This window comes from Cheilinus undulatus, linkage group 2 (genome assembly GCF_018320785.1).
Source record: "Cheilinus undulatus linkage group 2, ASM1832078v1, whole genome shotgun sequence".
Taxonomy (NCBI): Eukaryota; Metazoa; Chordata; class Actinopteri; order Labriformes; family Labridae; genus Cheilinus; species Cheilinus undulatus.
Genome location: NC_054866.1, coordinates 28,158,962 through 28,171,495, shown reverse-complemented (window position 1 = coordinate 28,171,495; position 12,534 = coordinate 28,158,962). Strand labels below are relative to the sequence as shown.

The 12,534-nt window shown below is 38.4% G+C and overlaps 1 protein-coding gene across 1 annotated transcript; it reads left to right on the top strand.

Moving 5' to 3' along the window:
• The first annotated feature begins 2,757 nt into the window (after positions 1-2,757).
• On the top strand, positions 2,758-12,205 carry LOC121523807 (solute carrier family 13 member 2-like). The gene is made up of 13 exons (XM_041808863.1): positions 2,758-2,870; positions 5,489-5,617; positions 5,723-5,859; positions 6,007-6,260; positions 6,351-6,404; positions 6,537-6,708; positions 6,832-6,954; positions 7,048-7,257; positions 7,510-7,604; positions 10,738-10,853; positions 10,927-11,088; positions 11,245-11,382; positions 11,730-12,205. Exons 1-13 carry the CDS (start codon positions 2,769-2,771, stop codon positions 11,856-11,858), a joined length of 1,821 nt encoding a protein of 606 aa, XP_041664797.1. The 5' UTR covers positions 2,758-2,768; the 3' UTR covers positions 11,859-12,205.
• The last annotated feature ends 329 nt before the right edge of the window (positions 12,206-12,534 follow it).

Here is a 12,534-nt window from a genome sequence, read left to right as displayed (position 1 = left end):
TGGTGCAAATGTATGGTGGCCGAGAGGTCTCACATGAATGCAAATTCAAAATGTTGCAAAAAGAAAAAACATGACGACATTTGAGAAAAACACAAAACAAAAGTTCACAACACAAATACAAAAACTTGCTGCAGCGCATGAATACAAACACTCAGCGCCGCGCATGGATACATAAACTCAGCACAGCGCGGAGGCAAACAGATTCCACAACAGCACAAAAATACAACAACTTGGCTCAGCAGATGCAAATAAAAAAGTCACAACACAACGGAAGTGGGGCCGTTATTAGGGACAGACCTGCTAGCCTGCTAATGGCTCTGTTAGCAATAAAGTTATGTACCACAACGCAAACTAACTGAAGACATGCTTGGATCAAGTAATTAAAGTAAGTAAACACTGTTCGTTCATCAGCTCCACTTCTTGCACATTTTATTTTGTAATCGATAAGTTTTAGAAGTAATTTAAACCGGCAAACAGCACGGACAGCTACGTTTGGGGTCTGATATGCATGACGTAAGCTGTCAGATGAATGAATGGACTTGATCAATTTGATTTAGATAGTTGTTTACATACATATTAAACTGTACAGGAGGTTACAGTTATTAAAAATCACGAAAAACACACTACAAATTACATACATTCATATGCTGCAGCAAGTTTTTGTATTTGTGTTGTGAACTTCTGTTTTTGTGTTTTTCTCAAATGTCGTCAAGTTTTTTGCTTTTTGCAAAGCGTTTTGAATATGCATTCTTGTGAGACCTCTCGGCCACTGTACAAATGTGTCCCGCACCAAAAACAACAATAATCCTCCAGAGACATGAGTGACAGAACCCCAGCAGGGATCACTGTACGACAGGCAACATCCAAACACAACAAAACAAATATAAAACACATCAAAACACTCTGACCAAGGGCATGATGGGAAACTCCACCCATATATCTCTCTAGTTTTGAAATCACAGGGGGCGAAGCTTATATCAATTGGTTTTTTACAGAGTTTAACTAACACTGGTGGATCAAAACTGTCAAATAACTCAAACACCGAAGACCTTTTTACTCAGAATGGAGTTAAAATTACAAGTTGGGAGTAAAAATCAACTCTAAAATGTTTAACCCTGTATCTTCAACATTCCATGTTTTTGCTGTTCTGATGTGGAATCATTCTCTCATCAGAGGTAGAAAAAATACAAGAGTATAGTACTCAGGTAAAAGTACAGTTACTCTGGTCAAAACTTAAGTAAAAGTGAATGTTCTGATTTCAAAATGTAGTCAAAAAGTACAAGTACCCTAAAAGACTACGGAATTAGAGTAATTTGAATAAATGTAAATAGTTCCTTTCCACCCCTGCTGTGTTGTTTGTTTAATTTGTACAGGGAAAAGTGCTTAAATCAGAGAAACAGAACATAGGTCATCCCAGATGTGCTAGGTAAATCTTAGGTGTAAACATCAGAACTTTTTTACAAAGTGGCAATCTCCGATCCTGAAAAATTAAGCCAATGTGGAAATGAAAAAAACAAAAAACAAAAAACAAAAAACAAAAAACGGTGAGTGTCCACCTTAGGCTAGCTGCAGGAACACCAGAAGTCACGTACACAACACATGTTAAAAATCTGTTTATCAAACTAGAAATAAACTGGTTTACAGCCTGGTTTTAAAAAATGAAACATGTCTCATTAACTAGCCTAACACTGTACAGGGGGTGAATTTTTTTATACCACAATCATTTTGATCAAACCTCACTGTGCACCATTTTCTGCATCTCATTTGACTCACAGATAGCTTGACAGGCAGATGCTATCTGTCATCCAGAATGCTTGCTTTAGTGCTAGTTTAGCTGACAGGAAGTTGAGCTCAGTGGGCGGGCTCTCGTCTGCCATTAGGTTGATCCAAAGTTCAGTTAAGTCACACAGGCTTTGTCCAATTCTTTCTACAGACTGTGATTTTTTACATTTGTTGCAACAAAGAAACCATTTCTAATCCATCTTTGTCAGTGACTTTCTAATTTGTAAATTAGAATTTTGTCCACATGCCAGACTCGCCTTGCTTTGTCTTTATGTCATAAAACCCAGTATTAGTCTTCCTCTTCATGTTTTTTGTTAATTCAAATCATAATAAGCACTAGCCATCTAGAACCATCCAAGACACACGGAGATTTCTATGACTGCCTGCTGTTGGCCTCAACAGTAAAACCCCTGCTCCGAGCTCCAGTTAGATTTGCATTGTGCTCTCAAATTTGACTTAAAATAAATCTTAATATAAGAGGAGATACTATGAAAGGGTCCTCCTTTAACGAAAAAAAAAAATCCTTCTACTTGCTTGGCTACAGGCTGAGATACTGAACTCTAAATTGTTCCTGAGGTACGCTTTCACTGTGCTTGTTTTTTAGATGAATGGATGTGTGGATATGCTTGTGCTGATTTGTGGTGTTAAACCTTTTAATGGTCTAAAACTGAGTGTCACAATAGAGCACATTTACCCTTTTTTTTTTTTTTTTTTTTTTTTTTGCACCTGAGACAAATTTAGCACAAGAGAAATCTTGTAATTAAGATAACATCAGTTCCTTCCCTTGAAGGCTGTAGCTTATGGTATCTCACGTTTTATATCCCCCTGTCAGATTGCAGACACACCCTGTCCATACCGGCCCCTCGATCCTGAGTTAATATTTAATTTATTTCTAAGGTTGACATACTGTTTATTCCGCCATAAACTCTTTGACTTTGTCTGTTACGGTCTCTTTGATATTCTCTCGCTCCGACTCTTTGTGGATCATGGCTGGATTTCCAAAAGTTCTATGGAAATATAGGAATTACCTTATGATAATCCTGACTCCTCTTTTACTACTGCCTCTGCCGCTGGTGATCCAAACCCCGGTAAGAAAATCGACAAAGATGAAGTTATTTTTCTTTTCAAGGACATATGCAACCGCTGCCACAGGGTAGGCATCAGATGAAGCAATCAATTGCATTGCCAAAAAAGTGTATTAAAAGTATTTATCATGAGTGATAAATCAAAACTGAAACAGACAGGAATTTCCTCTCAGACACTTTGATTTTTTTTTTAATTTCACTTTAGAGTTTCACTGTAGAGTCAGATACAAAGACTTTAAGTTGCTGCTTGAATTCCTTTAATTGCTCTTTAAGATGGGGAACAATGATCAATGATTAAAATGATAAAACATTTCAAGATGAAATTCAGTGTCCCAATGTCACCTGCACCGTCAGGGTTAAGGGGTCAAATCAATCATCTGATCATGGGAATTCATAGGTTATTTCTGATGTCTGATTTTGACCTTTGGCTTTTGCTTTAAATTGATAAAAACTACCCAAGCTACAGTGTGATACATGAGTGACACACCATAGATAGCAAACAAAGAACCATTTAAGACCATATTAGTAAAAAACATGTCAGAAACTCAGTTTATATGCCGGAAACTCTGAATGAAGAACAGCAGAGCTTTTCTGTCTGAAATACCTTTATGTAAAACGACGCTCAGTTGTGCTCAGGAGACTTGAACTGGAACAGCCTGACGCCCCATGAGGACAGCGTCTACAAAGAGTTAGTTTACCGTATAGAGCTTTTTGAAGAAATCTAACACAAGTTTTCATTGCAGATGTCCAATTCAGCATTTCATGTGTGATTTTGCAATATTTAAGTGGGTTTAAAACATGCTGATATAATACAACAAATAGCATAAATAAAGACAGAGATGCAACAATACATGTTTATAGTTTATAAGCTCTAAACCAAAGGAATGCAATTATTAGGAAAAACATTGCAAAGGTCCGGACATAACCTTGACCTTATTGTAATAAAACTGGACAGTAAAACCAACAAACCAAACAGCTTTTTAAGTGGTGTTTTCAGTGATAATCACAAAGGACCATAGATGTGCAGCTGCACTTCTTTACTTTGTCTTGTTAGAAGCAGGATAAGATACCTGACAATGACCCTTTGTGATGCGTAATCTTATGATAATCTTAATCTTATGATAAATTCAATAAAAGGAATGATGTTCAGCGGCCCAACTATCTTCCCAGCTGATGTTTGTTTTAACAGAGATAAACCTTTGATAATTAGATGGTGATTTGTCTATGGTAGTGGTTCTTAGGCTTTTCTCCTTTGACCCCCCCCCCGACTTGTTTCCAAGAAAAGCCCTTGAAGTTCCTAACAGTGAAATTTACACAGGTTGTTATCTTTGGCTTAAATTGCTTGAACAACAAGTTATCTAGTGTACAAAACATAAAAACCTTTTTGAAAAAATACAGATGCTATCCTGTGCTCATTATGTGATTATTGTGCAGAAAAAGGTTATCTACACACAAGTTAGATATATAAAGACAGTTATCTCATATACAAAAGTTATCATCTGGGATTAGAGGGACTTGATAAATTTAAGCTTCAGGCTTGTATTCGAAAAGGAATTAATTTTTCGCTAAAAAGGGATGTGCCCAAAACTCTCGAAGTCCTGTTTCTGCAGAAAATACAGCGCTAGAACCGTTTCATGGCATATGTTTTTCCTGTGTATAGGCCTGTCAGTTCTTGTGGTGCTTCAGTTAGAAATGGTGTAATTTCAAAGAAATTAACTAAACTTTCAGTGAAAGAGCATATTTTCAAAGTATACCATTAAACGCAAAGTTCCCAAAGTTCTTCTAATGTCCAAGAGTTTTTTAGTGAAGTTTTTTCATAAAGCCTAAAGACTCAGATGAAAAAAATTACCAAAATTCCATTTAGATACCAGAAAAACTTCGGGCAAATTCTCCAAATTTTAAAGAAAAGTCTCCACAAAATTTCTTATCAAATTTCCTAAAATTTACAAATACATTCCTTAAAATTCCATTAAAAAATGACAGAAAAATTCCAAATATCCAAACAAATTCCCTTGAGATTTCCATAAATAAATTTAAAGGACATCCACAAATAAACAAATTTCCCAAATCCCAATGTCAATGCTCAAAATATTATAAAGCAAAATTCTCCATAAACCTCCAGAGAAACTTTCCAAATGTACAAACATATCCCCAAATTTCCTTGTAAATACTAAAAAATTTCAATGCAAATTCCCCCAACATTTCAAGCACATTACTTGAACTTTAATGGACATTGTGGACAATTGTCTAAAAAATAGCAGAAATTATGACAATGCAGAAGGAAGGAAACCCTAAATGCAATTAGGCTACCTCCTATGCACATGCATGGTCTTAAAAGGATATTAACTTGCACACGTGATCTGTAATTGTCTTGTGTGTAGAATAGCTATATCATTTTGTTACAACAAAATACAATTTTTTTTCTACTCTTTTGAACTTCAGGGACTCCATACCTTACAGTCTATGATGAGCGTGATTATTTTTTCTCAAGCAAGCATTATTTCAAAACTTTTGTCCAGGGTATCAATGGATTTAATGCCATTTGCTACACACTATCACTGTACTATATGTGCTTAGTCATTTATTAGCAAGTAAAGCAACAACCTCATCTGTCATTACAGGAGGCAAAATGTGGCTTTGTGATCATTGTTATGGCATTGTACTGGTGTACAGAGTGTCTCCCTCTGGCTGTGACTGCCCTGCTGCCTGTTGTTCTCTACCCCATGCTGGGCATCATGCAAGCATCAGAGGTATTACTTTTCCCTCTTTGCAACAAGCAAGGAGTCAATCTGTGCTGCCTTGTGAGCTTTTCTGGATATTGCCTTTTTCCTTATTTTTCTTAACTCTTCTTAAAGGTTGCTGTGCAGTACCTGAAAGACTCCAACATGCTGTTTATCGGTGGGCTGTTGGTTGCGATGGCTGTAGAGAAGTGGAACTTGCACACGAGGATTGCCCTTCACGTTCTGCTTATAGTGGGGGTGAAGCCGTCTCTGTGAGCAACCGTATTTTCTACATACTTTGATCTACCCATATTGCAACTGAAATGTGGTGTATGGGGTCAGCTGTTCACAAATGGTGCGCTAATCATAACATGTGTCCCTTCCATCTCTTCTTCCTCATTGTTGTACATCATCTGCAGCCTGTTGATCGGTATTATGAGCACTACAGCCTTTTTGTCCATGTGGATCAGTAACTCAGCCTCTACAGCCATGATGCTTCCCATTACCAGTGCTGTGCTACGACAGCTCAGTGATACAGAGGCCAATGCTGAAGAGAGGGATTGTGGCATGGCTGCTTCAAAGGATGGCCAGGAAAATCTGGCGTTTGAGATGGGGGACATGAAAGAGAGCAGTGAGAAGGAATTCAAAGCAAAGGACAGCAGCTCTGACATGGGTATGTGGAGGTGTTATGTTTTAATTTATAAAACATGTTGAATCTTTCTTTCATTTCTACTCTTTAGTAGTATCTAATCTATTTTTACAGATACGGACAGAGATGATGAGAGCAGAGACGTAAAAGAAACTGATGACACATCAAGTATGTTTTTCAAAGACATGATATACCAGTAGATCCAACGCCAACAAACAAAACTGCTAAGAATAATGGACAAACAGTTATTCAGAAATTACTGTGTTTCTAGTGCTGAAGGTCTGATCTTTGTCCTTCTAGAGGTCTGTGACAGGAGTTCAGTGGCTGAGCAGCGCAGATTGAAGACAAAGCAAAAGTATGAGAACTGGAGGAAAGGCATGAGCTTGAGTGTTTGTTACGCTGCCAGCATCGGTGGGACAGCCACCCTCACTGGAACGACTCCCAATGTTATCCTGCAAGGCCAAATAAATGAGTAAAGCCTCCAAACATTTAAATAAACACACATTTTACTCAGGTCTGGATTCAATTATCAACCAAGATACATAGTTAGATGCTGGTGTTTTAACTTTTTCTGATTAAATGTTGCCTTCAACAGGCTCTTCCCAGACAATGGAGGCCTAATCAACTTTGCAAATTTCTTTGCCTTCTCCTTCCCAAACATGGTGCTAATGCTGGCGCTGTCCTGGCTGTGGCTGCAGTTCATGTTTTTTGGCTTCAAGTATGTTTCATTGATTGCTGTTATTCTGTTATGACATTTTATTACTATTACTGCTAAAATCTGATAATTTAAATACACATTCTGTTATTTCAGCTTGAAAAAGTCTTTTGGTTGTTGCGCAAAGAAAGACAGTGACAAGGAGGCATACCAGGTGATCAAAAACGACTTCAGACATTTGGGCGGCATGAGCTTTGCCGAGGTCTGTGTGCTGATTATCTTCACACTGCTGGTTCTTCTGTGGTTCACCAGGGAGCCTGGGTTCATGCCAGGCTGGGCCACTGTGCTTTTCAACAAAGAGAAAACGTGAGTATGAATTTTGATGGCTGTTAAAGTCTAAATAGAACAAACAAGTCAACAGGGAAAGGTCAACGGTATCCACAGTGCTTGGTTCTGGCAGTTTGTAGATGTTATACTCTTTAAATGGACTAGAGTCAGATGTTTGAGTCAGTGATTTAACCCTGTCATCCTCTGTCTTGGGTTTAGTTAAAAAGTGTTTCCTAACGTCCTCTCAAGTGTTATCTCAAAATTAATACCCAAAATGTGTTTCTTTATCAGGTACGTTACAGATGGCACTGTGGCCATATTAATGTCTTCACTCTTCTTCTGTATACCGTCTAAACTTCCCAGATGCTTGGGGGGGTCAGCGGATGGTAGGTTGGCATGTGACTTGTATTTTTGTGTTTACAGGTGCATTGTTTCTCATATCCTATAATAAACTTGTTACTAAAATGAAATATTGGTGGACAATTGGAAGATGAACAAAACTGATCTTTTAAATATGTTTGTGTAGCTCTATAAATCAATGCTGTCATTGTTTGATATTTTTTCTAGAAGTGTGGGAAAAAAATCTTTTCAGAGGAATCTACACAATAATAGTTTCAACCACTGATTGTATATTTTCATGGACAATGCATTTATATCTCTTTATGTTGCACAGAAGTGAAGCCAAAATACCCCTGGAGAGGGGTGGGACATATTGTGCTAGTGATACAATTTGAAGCCAGGACAGAGAAGAGAACAGAAATGCAGAAGGCTACTGGCTAGTGGAACTGACACCACACCTCTTTTGCTGATTGCTGAACACATTTAACTTCCTTATTAAGTTTCAGATTCTTGGGTTGGTGTGGAAAGCAGACTCTCACGTTTATAGAGAGTTCACTGCGTTCATTGTTCACCTTTATGCTTTGTCCCCCCTTTTTCCTCTGTAATCTGTGCATCTGGTTGAGAATGTTGCATAAAGCCCAATTTATCCATTGCATCAAGTAACTGATTAAAACAACGCTTCAGAAAAATGATAATAATAATACAATGATAATACATTCATGATATAACCACATTGCAAACATTACAGACTGAGCAACATTTTAGAAATGAAACAAAAAAAGGACAGAGGTCTAATCTGGGATTAAATTATGCGTTGACCGATCTTTGAAGAAGTTACATAAACGGTGGCTCTCTTTAGCTTTGTTAGCTTTAGCCAAAGCTAACAAAGCTATACTAACTACATATTAAATGTTACCTCATAAGCTAGTGTTGCTAAGTTAGTGCTAGCAATGTGCGCTTTAGGAAACATAGCTAAAGTAAACATAGCTTCAACTAATGTAGCTAAAGCTAACATAGCTTTAGGTAACATAGCTATGCAGATAACATATTTATGTATCTTACAAAGCTGCTCTGGGAGCTTAGCTTTAGCTGCTTTTGCTATGTAGCTCTGTTAGCTATGTTGCTTCCTTATCCATAGCTAAGTTAGCTCTGGCAACATGATCATCAGCAAATGTAGCTATAGCTAACCTAGCTATGTAGATATCTTAGATGCATAGCTTACTTAATGATTGTGGGCTTAGCTTTAGCTATATAGCTCTGTTATCTATGCAGCTTATACAGCTAATGGAGCTATGCAAGCTATGCTTGCTGCGTAAGAATGTTTTCATAATGGACCAGTTTTTTTCCTGTAAGCAGACTGTTTACTTCATCAGATGTTTTGTAGTTGGGTTTTTCAGGTCAGGTGTTTGACTGTTACCTCAATCCTTATCCTAACCCTAAATGGAAGTTTAATTCGATTTTATTGCTTAAGTTTTAGCGTGTACTTCTGTTCTGAGATAATAGACGTCTCAGATGAATGGTCTGTGAGAGTGGCTGTCAAAGATGAATCATCTGCAGCTAGACCGGACCTGTTTGGTCAGTGTGAATGCAAAGGTACTGTGCTTAGTTTTGCTTGAAGAGGTGGTCTTGGGTGTAGTTCATGTTGACCCTGGCATGGATAGCTGGAGATGTAAATGGAACGGTGTCTGATTTGGGACATAGAGTTACAGCCCATTATAATGACAAAACTTCTTTTAATGGTTTAGCAGTTGTCAAAGCTCTTTTACTTGCCCGCTGGAAATCATTAGAATCTTGTTGATACATGGAATGGAATGAGGTTGCTAAATGTAAAAGCAGGCCGGGATGCAGGGGGTGGGGTCCATGAAGTAAGGGCCTATGAGCTATCATGCCATATGTGCAAGGCCCCTAAGTATCACAACAGAATCTGGGTTTAGAAATAAACTAGAATGGCCGTCTGAGGCGGCAGACCCACGCCTAAGCAGCGCCACCGAGGAACTCACGCTCCCATTGATTACTGTGGTGTTCAAAATTCGAAGTGCGAGAAAAACCGAATGGGTGCGCGGATCATCACCAAAATCTAATCAATTCTTCCCTGTCACTATCCCAATATTCCCTGAAAATTTGGTGAAGATCGGACTTTCCATTCTTGAGTTTTCTTGTACACAAACAAACAAACAAACAAACAAAGATACAGAACCCTTTACATAACCCCCTGCCAATTTCATCGGCGTGGGTAATGGTTTTGTGTGCATTTAACTTTATAACTTCATCCACATCCCGTCTTTAACATGGAAGAGGTGGAGCTTAAAAGCTATTCTACAGCTAGTCAGCAGGGGGGGGGCTCTAAGTATATTTGGTTCACTCCTACATGGCTGTTGCTTTAACTATCTTAAGTTAATATGCTGTCTTACAGACTTTCTTTTGAAGTCTCTTAGGTTCTATCTTTGAATGTCTGCACAGCCTGTTCAGAAGTCTTCTTAACCTGTTGCACCATGCTTTATTTTGGTTTCAGCAAAACCTGTCCCATAAACATAGCAGTAAAGTTTAATAGCAACATCTATCCTTCACAGGTTTGTCCTGTAACCAATAAAGATACAGGCAATAGCCTTCTCTAGCTGTGAGAACTCATCTTGCTGAATCAGGGCTTCATAGAGGTGTTGTCACAACTGCTTCCTGAGTTGTAGCCTGATAGCACCAAGGTCAGTCCTGCAAACAGTTCTAGCTGTTCTGTTACTTAGACAAATTACTTGAGCACCCGTGTTTTTTCCCCCTCCTTGGTAACCTAAGTTAAGTGTGTCCTTCATCTGTTCTCAAACAACAGGGTCATCTCTGCTCCCACAAGAGTGGAAGAGCAGTCTGTTTTGAACACAGAAAAGTGACATGGTGATTAATTCACACCTTATTTGAAAGGTATCCCTCTGCAGCCCTTGAAGTGCCAAAGTCTGTTTTGCTTCTTGAAAATTGTAAAAGAAATTCTTCAAAGTCAAGTAACAAGCTCACTTTAAAATCAGGATTTGAATGGGTGGGCAGTTTATCACATTTCTTTTATCTTTACAGGGTTCATTCCGTTCAAAGCATCATAGACAATAAAAGATAGTGTATGCTACAGTATATGCAACAATATCTGTCCATCAGTTGTAAAGATGGGAGCTGTTGACTCATTTTTGTCCCATCTAATAGAGACATCAGCCAATGCCCCCCCACCCCTGCTAAATTGGGACATTGTCCATGAAAAGATGCCATGGAACATCGTTTTGCTCCTGGGAGGGGGTTTTGCTTTGGCCCAAGGAAGTGAGGTAATAAAGGTTGTTTTTAAGCCCATGGTTTGAATTACCCAACAATAATATTTTATCTTTATTCTGCATTAAGAAATCTGGACTTTCTACATGGCTTGGAGAAAGTCTCATACCCCTGCAGAGCATCCCGCCTTTTGCCATCTCCATCCTGCTGTGCTTGCTGGTAGCCATGTTCACTGAATGTTCCAGCAACACAGCCACAACAACACTCTTCCTGCCCATACTGGCCTCAATGGTGAGACAAAGCACAAGATAATTCCTACATGTTTTCATGACTTATTACTGAATTTTTAATTACTATCAGCACTGTTTGAATAGAGCAACTATGAAACATGATTCCGAGTAATATGCTTATTCAGCTTGTGTGTAATTGTAGATTTTTTTTTTCCAGGCAATAGCCATAAAGATACACCCTCTCTATGTCATGCTTCCCTGCACCTTTGCATCTAACTTGGCTTTCATGCTGCCTGTAGCCACTCCTCCCAATGCTATCGCCTTCTCTTATGGCAACCTCAAAGTCATGGACATGGTAAGACCTCACAGAATAGGACATGTACATGTCTTAATATATGCTTGTAGTTTTGGATAGAAGCTCACATCCATTTCTGAGATAAGAAGATTATCGTAATCCTTATATCTAATCCTAATTTTCTGTTTGCATAAACAAAATATCCTGAGTATTAATAGTCCAATTTATAACTAAGCTCAAAGAGACTGCACATGTAATGTATACATGCCTCTTTAAAAAACCGACTTAATATTATTAGATTGCCTTAAAACCTGCTCTGATTGGATGTTGACTGCACATTGTATTGCCTTTGATAAGGACCAAAATGTCAAAATATAAAATTATTTTCTGATTTTTTTCCTCTCCAGGCAAAAGCTGGATTCATGTTGAACATTATTGGAGTCATCACCATCAACATTGCCATTAACACATGGGGGGTGGCCATGTTCCAGTTAGACACCTTTCCAAGTTGGGCAAATATTAGCCATACCCCTTGAGTATCAACTCTATAAAGAGGAGATGAAGAAAAAAACTGTAGGAGATGAACAATATCAGATAATTTATCAGGATTCTAGCACTGGAGGACTGGGCAGACAAATGACTTTTGTATGTACAGCTCCCCTGAAAACTCCTGCCAAAACAGCCTAGCATGCCTGAAGAGCTGTCCTTGAGTATCAAATAAGCAGCTTTTACTCCATCCTTCCTCACATTGGGAGTTTCTTCAGAAAGAACTGGACATGCAGGATAGAAAACACTGGAGTATCTTTGTTGTTTTCACTGGACTGTTATTACTTCATTAGGATGAATAGTCCGATGAACAGTCAACCACACAATCAAATCTTAATCCTGTGTCAAAATACTGATGATAAATTTTTCCACATTTAAAAAATGTAACAAGTGTTTATCCAAGTTTCAGTTTTTTTGTTTTTCATAGATGTGAATAAATTCTAAAATCCTGTTTTCACTTTGTTATGTGTAGATTAATGAGGTTTTTTTTTTTATGACTGTAGCATCAGGCTATCCTTGCAAAGCAGATGGATACGCCCGTTTCCATGTTTCTCACTGGCATCTTGCAAAGCTCCCGTCTGAATCGTTTAGGCCCGGTTAGGAAGTGACAGGACCAATCAGCATCGGGGCAGTACTTTCGGGCACGGTGAAGTTGTGACGTGTGCA